This window comes from Microchirus variegatus (assembly GCF_963457635.1).
Source record: "Microchirus variegatus genome assembly, chromosome: 17".
In the NCBI taxonomy this organism is placed as follows: domain Eukaryota; kingdom Metazoa; phylum Chordata; class Actinopteri; order Pleuronectiformes; family Soleidae; genus Microchirus; species Microchirus variegatus.
Genome location: NC_139818.1, coordinates 12,167,108 through 12,183,509, shown reverse-complemented (window position 1 = coordinate 12,183,509; position 16,402 = coordinate 12,167,108). Strand labels below are relative to the sequence as shown.

The following is a 16,402-nucleotide window of genomic DNA, read 5'->3' as shown; positions in this document are numbered from 1 at the left end:
GGGCACAAAATGAGTGACTTGATGATAGTCAGAGACTCAAATAAAGTTCAAGTTTCCCAGTGTTACTTTCATAAACTAAACTGCCCCATCAATATGATAAATGTTATCATCAATAATAATAACCTATAATTCACACAGGTTTCTTAGTTTAAAATGTTAATTCCTGGGCCAACCTCCCAGATCAGGATCTTCCTCCGTTGGATCTAAGGACCGTGGTCCAAACCACAAAATCCCAAATTAAAACTTCACAATAAAGCATTGGATAATGGATGGATGGATGGATGGTGTCCACACAATGTTGGTCTTTTGGTATGTTCTTAACGTATAGTGTATATATCCTAATAAATCCACATCCAAAAAGAATGGCAAATATTACCTCACATTTTTTTATTCAAACAACATCAGTGTCTGCACTGCACACACTGGTGCCTGCCAAGTTTGAAACCTTTGACTTGACCTGTTGGACAGTTAGGTGATTAACAGACAGACAGACAGACGTCCCTTTTGCATTTATAGATAGATATGCTTCAGATAAGGATATATATTGCACAAAGAATGCCTGGTATTTTCCTGCATTCTCTTACAAGATATAAATTTATGATAAACAACAATGATGTCGAGTCACCAAGTCATCCAGTCGCTTTTGACCCCTGTACCTGACGGCCTCAAACCTGCCCCCTCTTCCCCTCTTCTTATATTTCACCCAACCTTGATGTACCTGTTTACGTGTGGGTGGGTGGTCCGGCTGCTGATGCTAAAACAAATTCCCTTCCCCCCACACTGGCAGGTCCAGGTATTTAGAGAACCTGTTTATCCGATTTCAGGAAATGGCTAAAGCTGCCTGCTCGTTTTGCAGTTGATGTCCCTAGTATGAAAAAGAGAAGGATGGAGGGTGAGCACACAGGAGGAGGAGGGGGATCAGTCAGTTAAAAAAAAAAAAAAAAAAAACAGTTCCCTGGACAGGCCTCAGGACCACCTAACCTGTGGCTTCTATTCCTGCACCCCTAATGTGTGTGCGGGAGGGGGGATATTACCTTTTCTCCGACAGTGCTTCCCCATATTCCCTGACCCCACAGAGACATTACAGTGGGCAAATATAAAGCAGGGCTTCATGAAGCCTGAGCTTATCAGGGCTCTGAAAGTATGTGAGACATGCCTGGGAACAAAAGGCCGTCTCTCAGCCTGGGAGCAGGCCAGGGGGATCTCTTTCAGCAGCCACAGATTGCCCTGTGTTTTCTTAATTGACAGACCCTGGCCACATTTGATAGAAATGACATGCAGCTGGCAGATTGCCGCGGCCGGGCAGGGAGACCACCTTTCAGCAGGAAAATTGTCCTCGATCTGCTTCATAAAGAAGTTCGATGGAGGTCTCGCAGTGGACGTCACGGGCGGACACATGGCGCGGTTGTTGTACACTCGCGTGGGAAAAGTTGATTATTTCAGAGTGTGGGGTCAGCTCGCCTCATCTACAACCCGCTAATGAGCTGTAGTTATGTCACCAAGTCACTGAAAAATAAAATGCACTTACATAATACAGCATATACTGTACTATTTGTTCATCTTTTTCAATATGCTACTTTCACATAATGTGGAAATGTATGTTAATTATGTATTATCTTTATCTTTACTGTCTTTGCTACCGTGACAACATATATTTCTCCACTGTGGGACGAATAAAGGACGATCTTATCTTATCTGAATGTAACAAGCAACATCTCTCTATCTGTAGAACTGTTTTCATTAATTATCAAGTGATATAATTGCAAAAATACACCACTTTCTATGTAAGTGTATGCAAATGAAAGGGTTTAACTCTTGCAAAAGATTTTTTTTGGCAAATGACATTGACACTAGACAATGTCACAGACATTTGTTTTTAGTCTCCCTTTAGTCATATACTGTTTATATCTGCATGCACACTGGCTAATGGCTACACTGTCTAGGAGAGGATACATAAAGCTGTGTTCCCTTTTCCCAGTTTGAGGAAAGCATGTCCTCCACTGGCCAGTTTCAGTACTGCAACCTCAACTTCTCTTCTTTCTTTTTTTTCCCTTTCAAAAGAGCTGTCAATCAGGACTCAGAGATGCTGCCGTACTTCGATGATGTTTAAACATTCAAGTTTAAGAATTTTAATCTCCAACATTATGAGATGTTTTTGTGTGACAGTCTTGTTTTTGCTTAAAAATAATTCCTTACCAATTAACCTCAAAATCTTATTACTTATTTTCCTTATGTGAGGTTTTAACAATTCATAAATGTGTTGGTTTTCTGAATTATTATGTGCTTAACTGTGGTCGGGATGTAAGGCATGTGTCTGACGGTGAATGTCTTGATCTTAACTACTGATTGGATTTAAAATTAATATATGCAAGAATCACTGAAAGCACTTATAAATACAGTATGGACTCTTCCATTAGAATCTTAATAAGGACTGCTTCATACACGTTACGGCGTCTGTGCTAACGAACCTCAGTGACACGCTCGTAATGGCAAACGTCAACATAAACTGCCCCGAAAAATTCCTTTGTCACATCACGTGTTTGTCGCCGTGTCTTGTGTTCATTGAGATGCTGGGCATCCAAAAGGCCTGAACTCCACAGAGAATAAGCGTGGGGGCCATATGGCATCCATGTCCCGAGCCTACTGTGATCCACGAAGGCTGATTTTTCCCATCCGGTGTCGGAGAAAGGATTTCAGGGTGCCAAGCGGTGTTTGGTCCCCTGTGGATATTAGTGAGCCATGGCAGATAAGAAACTAGACGCCCCAGACTTCCACTTCCATCAGCAGATAAGAGGTGGAAAAGCCCCTCAGCTCCAGCTGAACCTCCACTGATCTACCACAGGCTTCACGTGCAGCCACTGTAAAGCGTGTTTTTCCCTTTTTCTGTGTGTGCATCATTTATGATCATCACAAAAGCACATTTTTGACATTATCAGTGTTTTTATTAGTATCAGTCATATCAGTTTTTCAAAAGGGATCTTTGATTATGGAAATGTCACAGTCACATTTTAGAGAACATCAAAAAGCACAGTTGCAGACGTGAAGCACATCGTTATACGACAAAATATATCGCGTAGAAACAGGTGTGTTGTCATGGATGCGAAACATTTTGATTTAAGTGTGCATTCTTGAGTTTGATTCGATATAAAATCTGAAATCATGAAGTTATATCACTACCAAGAAGGAATAACTTCTCAGTTAAAAGCTTGATTGTGGCTAAAAAGTTAACATCCTTGAAATCCTTGCATCCTTGTTTCAAGTTTTTAAATTCAGGCCTGAACTCAAAAGGTGAAATAGTATGTGCAATTACACACTACAACTACTTTGTATTTAAAAATGCAAAGTGGAGACTGAAGGACAGAAGGGAGATTGTGTTTTGTCCTGAGTGACTTATTGTCTTGTCTATAATGCATTGTTTTCTCGTGTCAGTATGTGCTCGTCCTTTAGCGAATGTTCGCAAACACGCAAGAAAAAAAAAAAAAAAAAACGCCTCTCGTGTCAACAACACCAGTGTTAATGTGTGTGCAGACAGCTGCAACTGAGAAATCACAGTGTCAGCAGAAACTGGTGTTTACTGTACAGGCTTCATTTAATGAGTGTGTCACTTGAACATCACTTTAATTTCATTCAAACATCCAAATCCTTGTCAGTTGTCAGTGTCTTTGAAATATTCTTATATATTCTTACATATATGTTATTACTATTTCTTTCTCAACTGTCCCTAAACATCTTAACCTTTAATTTGTTGACAGCACCGCCACTTCTGTGCGCTGTAGTGTTGCCTCAAACGACAATAAACAATACAATTACAGTCATGACCGTGTCTTATTTGAGGGTTATGTTCTTTTTATGATCAAAAATTCAAAATGAGAAGATGTCCAAAGTTACAGAGACACAAAAGTATATCTTTTTCGACAAAAAAAAAAAAAGATAACAGCTGCAGCAATACTTTTTTGTGTGTAGAAAAAGTCTAAATGCTTCACACAGAGAGGATGAGGAACACTGGCACTGTATTCTAAAAGGTTGGATGAGTCTCAGTTCTGTGAACTTTATCATATTAGTTCAGGGGTTTTTTTTCCATAGCTTGCTTATTTTTGATTTAATCACAATTCATTCAGCGCACACATAAACACTTCCGACTGCTTTCATCTCCTGCTCTCAGCAGGACTAATGTCACTGCCTCTGAACAGTGCACACTGCCAGCTGCACTCCATGTTCGCTGTGGTACAACAACACGAGACACTCGGCGCTCCTGTAGGATTTGCGGTCGTCTAACAAGAGAATTTGAGTCGTTGGAGTTCGCCGTGTTTATACTCAGTCTTTAGGTTTATGCTCCTGACTGTCAAAGACTACCTGTGTAAAAAAAAGGAGACAAATGCCTGCGTGCATGTGTGTGTGTTACTGCTGCTTTGTTCCAAGCTTAATACACGTCAACTGTCATTTTGATGCATGTTCACCTCTTTTTTTCCAGCTGATTTTGACTGACACACACCTTCACAAGAACTGCTGTTTCAACTATTTTGAATGTTTCTGCTGCTGCTTTTGTTTTTTTTTCTTTGTCAAACGATTTTCTAAAAGCAGCCAGCAACACTCTTTATCTTTAATCTTTATCTGTGATCTGATACCGAGACACTAATCCTCTCTGAAAAGAACAGAGATATGAAAACATAAGGTCATCTGCACAACTGCTGAATAAGCACTGGAATAATGGGTCATTTAGAGGAAATATCAGCAATGATTTCAATTTTTATTTTTTTTTTAAATTGAGCTGCTCAGTGTTTTATCCCAACCAGGTGAAACTCGGGACATCTCGACACGGATGATGCACTCTCTGGCTGCCTTTCCACACAGAGAACTGTTTTGTGCGTATGCTTTTCCACTACGAGTGGGAATCTTCAGGCAGAAGATGGGTCACAAATTCCCTCCCCTTTCCCTGCAGATGCTGGTTGGGTAATGAAGTAACAACAAATTGGGCTGCGGGCTAATTTGGAGTGGCGTTTCCTGGCCCCTCTTGGCCCACCGAGATGTGTTTCATTTTCTCTTATCAGTGATTCAGTCATGTGGATTTACGCATGGACGCCTCTGTCTCCCCCGATCGCTGTGCTAATGGAAACTTCGTTAATGTCATTAATCTACGGGGCAAGACTTGTACTAAACACATATTTTGCTGTTTGTGCTCCATTTGTCAAATAATAGCGTGAGTTTCCTTCATGTCTGAGCGTGTAGATAGGGAAGCAACATGGCGGGAATAAGACGAAAGGAGGCTCGGTTGATATTTGGGTCGGGATTCTCCAAATTATTTCTATAACATGAATCATTTTGTGGCCTCAAACATCCACGAACATCAATAGTCTATGATATAAACTGTGTAAGCTTTGTCTTTGTCAGATTTGTCTCTCTCCGTCTTAAATCAGATCAGCGTCTGCCCACAAAGTAAATTACAGGACGGCCTTTAGCATCTTTCAGCGTCCACTAAGCATAATAAGATGTGATCTGTGATTACAACACGGAGCTGAACTCTGATCTCTGTTGGCTTGGAGGACACAAGTTCAACACATTACTTACAATTTAGCAGGCCAGATTAGTCAGAGGGCAAAATGCTCCTGCCAGGACGAATCCTCATCATGCTTATTGTATGCATGCTAGTTTCCCTATTAGCTCATTTAGTGTGTTTATATTGCAGTCAAAATACGTGTGGCTTCAAAAACTTGGCCTCTGGGTGTTCGGAACTGGGGAGGGACACAGCCCTGGGTGACTTGAGGTGAGGGGGCTGGGAGTATAGCAGATGTGAAGTCTGAGAAAGTGGAGGGGATGCAACTTTGAAGCAGATATATGAAAAATATATACAACAATAACGGGCACACGGTTGGTGTAGTGCAGGGGTGTCAAACTCATTTTCACTGAGGGCCACGTCAGCATAACGGTTACCCTTAAATATAACTGTATTCAACCAAATATAATGTAAAATAAAGCTAACTACTCCGCAACATATTGATGAATAACTTTCTGTATTTATTACTTATTCAATTTCAGTCGTCGCATGATGCATATACAATGACACACTGCGATCTAGTGGCGGTGCCGTCACTTTGGTTTATGGTCAACACAGGCCTTAAAGCAGCATAGACCTATTTTAACTCTGATTTTTAAGACCAATTAATCACTCGCGGGCCGCATAAAATGACGTGGCGGGCCACATCTGGCCCCCTGGGCCTTGAGTTTGACACGTGTGGTGTAGTGGTCAGCACTCTCACTTTTGCAGTAAGAAGAACCGGGTTCCCTGGGTTTGCATGATCTCCCCGTGTGTGCGTGGGTTTTCTCCGGGTTCTCCGGCTTCCAACCACAGTCCAAAAACATGCAGATTTGGGGATTAGGTGAATTGGTCACTCTAAATTGACCATATGTGTGAGAAAGTGAGTTAATGGTTGTTTGTCTCTATGTTGGCCCTTTGATGGACGGGCGAGCTGTTCAGGGTGTACCCCCCGCCAATCACCCTATGTTAGCTGAGATAGGCACAGTACCCCCCGTGACCCTCTAGAGGAGGATAAAGCGGTAGATAATGGATAATGGATGGATACAACAATAACAATAATCCAAATTCAAAAGAGCATGGTGACCAAAGTGTAGTACAAAGGAACTGCAATCTGACAATTACTCATTGGGAAGTTTAAAGGTGCACTGTATTTCTTCCTTTGTTTCTGTGTGAGTACATGTATACATAACTTCTGCTATAACAAACTATTTAGGGAAAAGAAAAGACAGCACAGAGTGGTGGAACATCGCTCCCAAAGAATTGGGCCAACACATTCTTCCCTCAAGCAGTGAATAGTTGAGTCACACTGGCTGTGAGGCTCCATTCATTCAACGAAAATGACAAAAACATGTCTTAATGAAGAGATAAACTAAAGTGTGGACTAACTAGCAGTAGCAGAGCCAGAGCAAGTTGACCATGTGTTTCCTGTCCAGTCCGGGGTAAGAAGCACAGTAATTAGGACGATGCTAATGGCTCTGACAGTTCTGTGTCTCTAGAAAATGTCGCTTTAATTAGACAGCACCCTGAAGACGTCTTGTGTGGTGTTGTCATTCATTGCACTCAGAGAGGCTGAAAACAACACTGCTCCTTCACCTCAACCTCCACAAAATTATTATCATCAAATCCTCACATTTGAACCCAGGTTTCCATCACGACTGTCCCCGAGTACATCAACACTCTGAACAAAACATGTTTATTCATGTTGATTTTAAAATCCAACATTATTTCCTGCTTGGTTGATCGACATTTTGATGGCCACGCTCACAAAGCCACTTTAATGTAGTCATTAGTTATGCTTCTGTGGTGGCCAAAAAGATGGATCCCTAAGTCCCGGGATCCGAGCGAGTTTGTGTATGAATGGTTGGAGGAGATAAACTACATCAAATAAATGAGCAAAAAAAAGACTCATTCACCGATGGAAGACGAAAGGCGGCGGGGAGAAGAAAAAAAAAAGTCTGTTAATTAAAAATATGAAAATGAACTAAATCTCTGACACAGTTTTGAGCCCATCTGAAGAGCTACAGTGATTCTCACTGCACCTTAAAATAACTCAAAAGTATCGTGAACCAATTATTTTCTGAGCAGGAGCTACTTTTTTAAACATACTGAAGATAAAATATAACTACAAATGCTTTTTTTAAATATTGTTTTATTCAGCTGGTTAATATGAAAGAAATTGTTACTAAATGGTCTTATTTGTGGCTGCCTCAAGTCTTACAGAAGACAAATATTATACGTTTCTTGGCTATTTAAAAGGTACAAGATTCACCTTACTTCACTACGTTTTATAAAAGCACAATAAACTTACTAAAACACAATAAACTTACTAAAACTTGCCAACAACAGACAATTAACAGAAAGCAGTGTATTTTTGTGATTTGTATGCAAATTAGGCTTATATTGACTAAAGCTTGATTGATTTGTCACTGGTTTCTTGTAGAGAATATCACTAATATTTGACTTATATTTATAATATTTTATTCATGTATCAAACTTGAAATGAAGTATTAAAGGTGCATTATGTAATAGATCTAAAGCAACTGGCCATAAAATCCTCCTAATATGTCACAGAGACTCAGGAATAATGTTCATATAACAAACTGAACTCACCAACAACAACAGTACAGCCAAAGTATTCACATTAAAAAAATCTTTTGCAGACTGCAAATATGTTTATGTTTCGAAATCATGTTTTGGCATGTGGCGCCGCCAATGCTACCGCCGTCTACCACTCATTGCAGTCAGTAGAGTCTCAGCTGCCGAGCAACCACGGGTTGCCAGTTACGTCAAAAAAAAAAACCTAAAAGACCTCGGTATTTTGAATTTGAATGTAGTAACTGTTTTTGGCCACATTCTTACATATGGCACCTTTAAGTTTGAAGTAATATTCTATTGCTAATGTAAGTGGGGAGGTTGTCTATAGTCTACATTATTTGCTTTCCATACCAAGAAAACATTTAATTAAGTCGAGCACAAAATGTGCCCAGTCTGCACGGTTTTACAAGACACTACAAAATCAGCAAGTGACAACATTATAATAAAAAAGGGAACAGATTCACCTCCAATAATATCAGTTAAAATCACCAGTTTAAAACACAAGTATGCATGAAACATCACTAAATCTACTATGTTGAGAAAATAAGTCATGCATCACATTTTTTATGATTATTATTGTTTCATTTGAAGGATTACAGTCAGTCGGTCACTCTCCTCTAGGGAGGATTCTGAGATTTAACATAAATGTATTCTTTGTTTTAATAAGTACAGTATATTACATGCCGCCTCGGGCTAAAACTGCCCTCTGAATAAAATAAAACGACTACATTGTTGTGCCTGGGTATAAAATGATCAGTTGCAATTGATCAATAATTTGTGCCAGATTATTGGCAGGGAGACAAAATATATGTTTGGCCTGCTCCGTTTGAGAAATCCCCCCCATATACTCAATCACTGGAACAGAAATTGCTCCATGGTATATAATAACACAGCAATGTTTCTTTCCCCCCCCTGCAGATCAATGCTAATTGAAGTCATACATGATGAATGTTGTCTGATTTTTTTTAACCCGACAACTGCTGGACACAAACAAGGCCGAGTCACTGAACCCTGATGTGTTCTTGTACAGCTTATTACAGTTGAAGGTGAAACTGAGAAAGTTGCACTTAATTGTTGTAATCCTCTTTATGTGCAGTATAATACACGGACAAATAATTAGCCCTATTTTGCATCATTTATTTTAAAGAGGATACATGGCAACAAGACTCATTAATTCCGTCTGATTCCTGCTAAAGAATCTTGCTTGGTTGGGCCACACGGCGGCATAGAGGCAAGCACTGTTGCCTTGCAGCATAAAGACCCAGGTCCGACCAAGGGGCTTTCTGTGTGGAGTTCGCATGTCCTCCCTGTGTTCGCATGGGTTTTTGCCAAGTACTCTGGTTTCCTCCCACAGTCCAAAAACATGAAGTGGTTGGTTGGACACCGAGGTTGTGAGAGTGAATGGTTTGTCCCTGCCGTGGACTGGCGACCTGTCCATGGTGAACTCCACTTTTTGCTTTTTTCAGCTGGGACTGGCTCCAGTGGCCCGGTGACCCTCATGTGGAGGACAAATTGCTTGGTTTGTTAAATATCAACCAAATGCTGCATAAGCTCCACTGTGATTTGCTCCATGAAATACATCGACATTTTTCAAAGACTTTCTTTTTGTCTCCTTCTGTTCCATATGACAATCGACTAACAGAAGAAAGCCGCTCCGTCCTTCAAAGAAACGGAACTCTCTCTTGTGCCAATTCAGCCTGTGTACCGGACGCACACAGCAGATGGAATAAACCATGCCATCAAGTGGAAAATAGACCTGTTGTGCTGTCACAGAGACAAGTTACGATATAGTCTGACTATCGGACCACCAGAGCCAAGTGTGGGAAGGATGTTTCCACCTAGCTGTTGCAACAAATAGATTCTTATTGTGCAGTCACTGCATCAGGTACATCATGAATCTGATGTTGGCTTTCGCAACGGTCTCACCAGTCAAACATGGAACTTTTCCCCTTAATCTTAAAGATTCTTGACATTCAAAGTGTAAAACTATACAGAAGACATGACTGTATCTTTGAAATAATGCATTGCAGCTTCTTAAGCATCAGATGGGCAGGAAAAAAAGAAAATCCTGACTCATTGCTGCCACCTTGTGTCACTTTGTCATAAACCCACAGTGTACTGAAGTAATGAGGCCCCAACAGTACAAAACTTCAGAGAAGTCTTTGCTTTACAATCACTCAGATGACAGGAAACGTGTTTACAGACAGAGGCCAACATCCTTTTAAATGACAGAGGATATATAGAGAGAGAGTAGAACGTATACAGTAGTTACAAAGTCTGTCCACTTTTTCTGTCAGTTTTAATGTTAGATATTTAAGAAAACAGAAGGGACATTTCAACATTGCGACGTAACTGACCGACAACAATCTACTAATATAACAGAATTCCCTTTGAAAACTGTATGCAACACCAGCTTGATCATTCAGTCACCCACCTGCAATCAAAAAACACTCCAACTACAGTCTGTTGTATCACAGCACTTTCATGCTGATTCATGTAATGGGAAACTAATGACAGTCATTTCTGATGGTGTTGTATTTTACAGTTTTTATATAAATCTTATAATGTGTTACAGGGAAATAGGATTTCAACACAGGTGTATAAAAGTCATGTTAAAGGCTTAAAAGCTTTACTTATTTCAAATATGGGCTATACAAGATTGCATTTATGAACAATTAAGGGTGTTGCTTCACCCATACAGAAATAAAATATTAATTACCCAGTTTCCCCGGTAACATCTAGCTGTAAAGATACTTTTAGAGTAAAAAAAACTGCTTTAAATAACCAGTTTTCTTCAGGAAAAGTATTGTAAAGTATTGACCTTGAGGTCTGTTGATATCCTGAGGAGCTGGGACATTATTTCTGAAAGACACTTGAAGAAACACTACAAACAAAACTGCATTCAATTTCATAACGGCAGACAGAAATTTCAGAAGTTGAGGTGACAAACAGAGGACACAATTAGCCAATGGCTAGACAGAACTGTGGTGGGAAAAGCATGATGGGAATCTGGTTGAAGTTGTAATTTCACTAGATAAACTGTACATGCAAACAATAAATGTTTAATTAAACTCAAACATGTTTAAATGTTTCCAAATGAAACATAAGATGAGTGTTTGTACAATACCAGGTACACAACGTACCAACGACAAAGACAACAACAATACATTTTAACATCCTTTGGTTAAAGAGGTTTTTCTATGATGCGGATACATTTTTACTCACAATGACATTTCATCATGACTCATTTATAGAAGATGAGGACAAATGAATGTATGACTCCATTACACAACGCAGTGTTGACTTTACAGTGATATGATGACTTCATTCCTACCATATGATCATAAATATTTTTAAAAATCTACTCATTACAAGCATCGGGTTGTGTGTTTCATTCATTAAGATGCATTTATTCCTAGAAAGTGCATTTTGAACTATGAATGATGCTATTTTGTGACATATAACAGGATACAGAAAAACGTATCCAACAATAAGCGATTAGTTATTTCTGAAAGAAGTTTGTCAAACCAAATTTTTATTGTCCTTGATTTTTCCCTTTAACTGATAACCAACAAAAGATTAATTCTGACTTACTCTCTGATAAGTAAAATTAGTACATGGTTTGAAGAAGCTCTGTCCGTGCATTGTTAAGTTACACACACACAGAGGTAAAAACCTGTCCTTGGTCCTTGGCAAAGTCTTTGGCTGCCAATAGTTGAAGAAAAGTGCAGTGACATCTTTTGGATATGAGGCAGAAGTTCATGGCTTTCTTTTGTCATTCGTGTCATTGTTTTCAGTTCCATTTCCCCCCTTTTTTATTTTACTTGTTCACACAAAATTGAGTTCAACACATTCAGGTCTACCTGGACTATCCTGATATATTTACAGCCACTTCCACTGTATGACCGCTTCTGAATGACCGCTGTCTTAAAGGAAAGGCAAATGTTGACTGTTACCTATATATATATATATATTTGCATTCTATCTAACAAAAAGTATTAGGAAAAAATCACGCATATTGTGTAATGGACCAGTCTGGATAATTGACAGTTGGACACAAACATGTCACAAGTTTGTCCAGTAGACTTACTGATGATATTACGTACCTACAGGTAGACGATCCTATGGTTATATCTGGAGATTGATAATAGGAGCATATCCCAGCACATCTTGAAGAAGAACCAGAGCTCGTTGTAAAGGTGGCTCGACGTCTATCACGACATTGCGCTTGCGCAGAGGATCGAGGCTCAACTCCGTCACATTGTGGCAGTGATTCACCTTCAGGGACTGTAGCTGCGGGCAGTACTCAGCAAGAGTTCTGTGAGCACAGCAGGCAGTGGACATTATGGATGGGTGCACAAATCAGATGATACATGTCAAAGGGTGGACACAAACTTTGTTGTATTATACTAGAAAGTAAGTATATACCTGATGGACTGGTTCCTGACCCTGAGGCAACCTGTCAGGTCCAGCTGCTCTAGACTCCTGCAGTTCTTGGCCACTTCCTCCACAGACTCATCCGTGATGTTGGCATTAACTGCCAAAGATAGAGATTTCAACTTCAAACACTTCTTGGCCAGGTAGCAGATGGCGTCATCCTTGAGCTGTCTGCAGGCGGTGAGGTCGATCGACAGCAGCCCCCTGCAGTGGTCAACCAGGCTGCGCAGGGACAGGCTGTCCACCCACTCGCAGTGTGCCAGACCAAGGTGCTGGAGATGCATGCAGCTCAAGGACACGGCCACCAGGGAGTCGCGGGTAAGCCAAACACACCCGCTCATGTCCACTTTCTGCAGATGCTGGTTCTGACCGATAACTGGCAGCAGCTCCTTATCGGTCACCCAGTCTGAGCAGTTCTGGAGTGACAGGCTCTGGAGAGCTTTGCAGTCCTTTAACATGGAACAAAATGCTTCCTTGGGAATGCATAGTCCAATCTGTAAGGTCAAAGAGCAGAAAGTAGACTTCATCAAGAACTGCAAACATTGTATGACCCAAGAGAATGTGTGCAGGTCTTGATTTATTTAGAGGTAATTGTAAGCCTTTGTCCTGGTATGAGTTTGCACTCCCTGGACTTGCATTAGGTTGATTAGAGGTGCACTTTAAATGGGATACATGTAGAACCAAAGCTAGAGAAACTGTGAGGCATTCTTTTTTAACAATCATAATCATGACCATGGTATGATATTAAAACAATGTATTTAAGTTTGAGAGTGCATTTAAGTTTTCTCTGATTTTTCTGTTCCTAATTGATCTGTGACACGGTGTGAATTATATTCTGATACATTTCACATAAGATAAGAAAGAAAACCAAGTAAAACCACTGACCATATCAAAAGTCCTGCAGTTGGCCAGGTACACCTGGATGAGGCTGTGGAATTGCTTGCTAACCCTCTGCAGGCTGACCAGGTGTTGCAGCGGCAGATAATTCAGTATATGAGGAATAAGCACATCTTCCCAGGGCAGGTCCAAGAGATGGCATCTGCAGAGGAAATGAAAAGCTGTGCATTTACAGTTGAACTCTGACTCCGCAGACAACAATTACGAACACATATAATGTCAGTGACGGTTTTACAAAGCAAGAAACCACCAGATAACATCACATTAACAATATAGAGTCTTTCGCAAGTGGTGTTCACAGTGGAGTTGATGACACAGACGTCAGCTTTCATAAATAAAGAGGACGGCTACCTTGTCCAGTCGTTTTCGATAGCTGTTAGCCGAGGAGCTAGCTTGCCGGGTGGCAACCAGCATTGCTGTTTTTTTACATTAAAAACACCATTATAAATGTACTCACGTTGGTATTATATCTTCTTTACTCATTTTGAAACGGATTTATTACAACGAGTTTCTCAGAAAGTGTTGTTCTTCACATAAATGCCAAAACGACGTGTTTTCCTTTAACATCTTGCAGGCGTTTGAATGCAGTGCTGCCCAAACCCGATGCTGCCTTCAGGTGCTATCAGAAAAATCTGTTTGAAATCGGGAAGGACACATGGATCATCCCGCAAAGTTATTAATTATACTAAATATGGGTATAATTATGTTTATTTAGTTTAGCATGAGACAGCCAAGGCCCAAACAAATTGCGAAATTGCCATAGTAAAAGAAAACCTACAGGTGAAATAACATGTAAGCGATAAAATCAATTGTTGCTTTTTATGGAATACAACGCGATATTTGATTCACATACACATTCAATTGCAATTGAAAGTGTTTTCAAAGTAATATAATGGTCAAACCATATGCCGTTATAAGACAAGGAAGAGAAGGACATAGATTGAATTAAAAAACCCTTTACATTACGTGGATCAAGTGAATGCAGCATTTGTAAGTTTCCGGGTATGGTGCTTTTTCATTGAGGACATTTATGGACATGTCACTGTGGTAAATTAAAACACGTGTTTAAAAGATTATATTAATCGCCGTGACTCAAGAACACATTATCTGCTTGGTAGGGAAAGTTTACAACAGGATCTCAGGAAAGGACAATCCCTGTGAATTACCACTAGGTGGTACAGGGGTAGTAAAACAAGCAAGAGACAGACAGGAGGAGAGACAAGAGACAGACAGAAGGAGAGAGACACGAGACAGACAGGAGGAGAGACAAGAGACAGACAGGAGGAGAGACAAACAGTAGGAGAGAGTTAAAAGACAGACAGGAGGAGAGACAAGAGACAGACAGAAGGAGAGAGACACGAGACAGACAGGAGGAGAGACAAGAGACAGACAGGAGGAGACAAAAGACAAACAGGAGGAGAGAGACGGAGAGACAGAGAGTAGGAGAGAGTTAGAAGACAGACAGGAAGAGAGACAAAAGACAGACAGGAGGAGAGACGAGAGACAGACAGGAGGAGACAAAAGACAGACAGGAGGAGAGAGACGGACAGGAGGAGAGACAGACAGTAGGAGAGAGTTAAAAGACAGACAGGAAGAGAGACAAAAGACAGACAGGAGGAGAGACGAGAGACAGACAGGAGGAGAGAGACAAAGACACAAAGTGACCACACGTGGCAGCAGAGGACCAGCAGCTCCTGAAAATCACAAATTTTCTCTCTGGACTTTGGTGTGGGAGAGTTAGTGCTTTACAAAGCACTAACAGTGAGATAAAGATGTGATCGTGTGACGTAGATGGACCTTATGAAGTGAACACTGAGTCACTCTCATAGAAATAGAAACTCTGAACTGTCCCTTTAAAGTCCCACGTTTCCTCTTTTTTTTGAAAAATATAAAAACTAGAAACAAACCCTAGACTCTCATGAGAACAAGTGAATGTCACATAGTTCAGCCTGAGAAATGACCATAATCATGAATTGGTCAGATCACCTACACAGAGCAGCAGCATCATGTGGGAAGTCCCGGTACTGCGTACAGAACAGTACTGGCCCACTGCAAACACAGCCTATGGTCAAACAAAAGTAAAGATATCTTTATTTTGTGGTGTTTCTAGTGAGTTGTGTAGGAGATCAGAGACCTTCATCATTGTGTCCACCAGAGGGTGTCATTAAGACAACAGTTTGGACTAATGTTGGACACAAACTCATTCAGACTGTTTCTTCCTCCAGGATGGACCATGCTGGAGAGCAGAGGTTAAAACCTGGTGTCAGGAAGTGTAAGTATGGGTTTACAAGCAATAACAACGTATCAGCTGATCATCAGTAAACTGCAGCTGTGTCTTGTTGTCTTCATCAGATTCATGTGAACTGGAACTGGACACAAACACAATGAGCAGAAAACTCAAATTGTCTGAAGACAAGAGGAAAGTGACCGGTGTGACAGAAGTCCAGTGCTATCCTGATCATCCAGACAGATTTGAGCTATGGTCTCAGCTGCTGTGCAGAACTGGTCTGAATGGTCTCTGTTACTGGGAGGTCGAGTGGAGAGGGGAAGTGTTTATATCACTGAGTTACAGAGGAATCAAGAGGAAAGACAACAGTTCTGACTAGGTTTGGATATAATGATCAGTCCTGGAGTCTGAGGTGCTCTGATGATCGTGGTTACTCTGTCATTCACTGTGGGACAGTAACATCCATCAGGTCGTCCTATGTGTCTGACAGAGTATCAGTGTATGTGGATTGTCCTGCTGGGACTCTGTCCTTCTACAGAGGCTCCTCTGACTCACTGATCCACATCCACACCTTCAGGACCACATTCACTGAACCGCTTTATCCTGGGTTCTGGGTCTGGTCTGGTTCCTCAGTGTCTCTGTGTTCTCTGTAGGACATGAAGAGACAGCAGCTTCAGTGGTGGACAGGTCTCACTGTTTATAATCTGATGTCA

The 16,402-nt window shown here is 40.7% G+C and overlaps 1 protein-coding gene across 1 annotated transcript; it reads right to left on the bottom strand.

Moving 5' to 3' along the window:
- Nucleotides 1–12,256: 12,256 nt before the first annotated feature.
- Nucleotides 12,257–14,056, bottom strand: fbxl15 (F-box and leucine-rich repeat protein 15; the record flags this gene model as incomplete). Its single annotated transcript, XM_083903510.1, has 4 exons — nucleotides 13,920–14,056; nucleotides 13,451–13,604; nucleotides 12,557–13,059; nucleotides 12,257–12,446 (listed from the first exon to the last, which is right to left on the bottom strand). Exons 1-4 carry the CDS (start codon nucleotides 13,943–13,945, stop codon nucleotides 12,257–12,259), a joined length of 873 nt encoding a protein of 290 aa, XP_083759636.1. The 5' UTR covers nucleotides 13,946–14,056.
- Nucleotides 14,057–16,402: the final 2,346 nt, after the last annotated feature.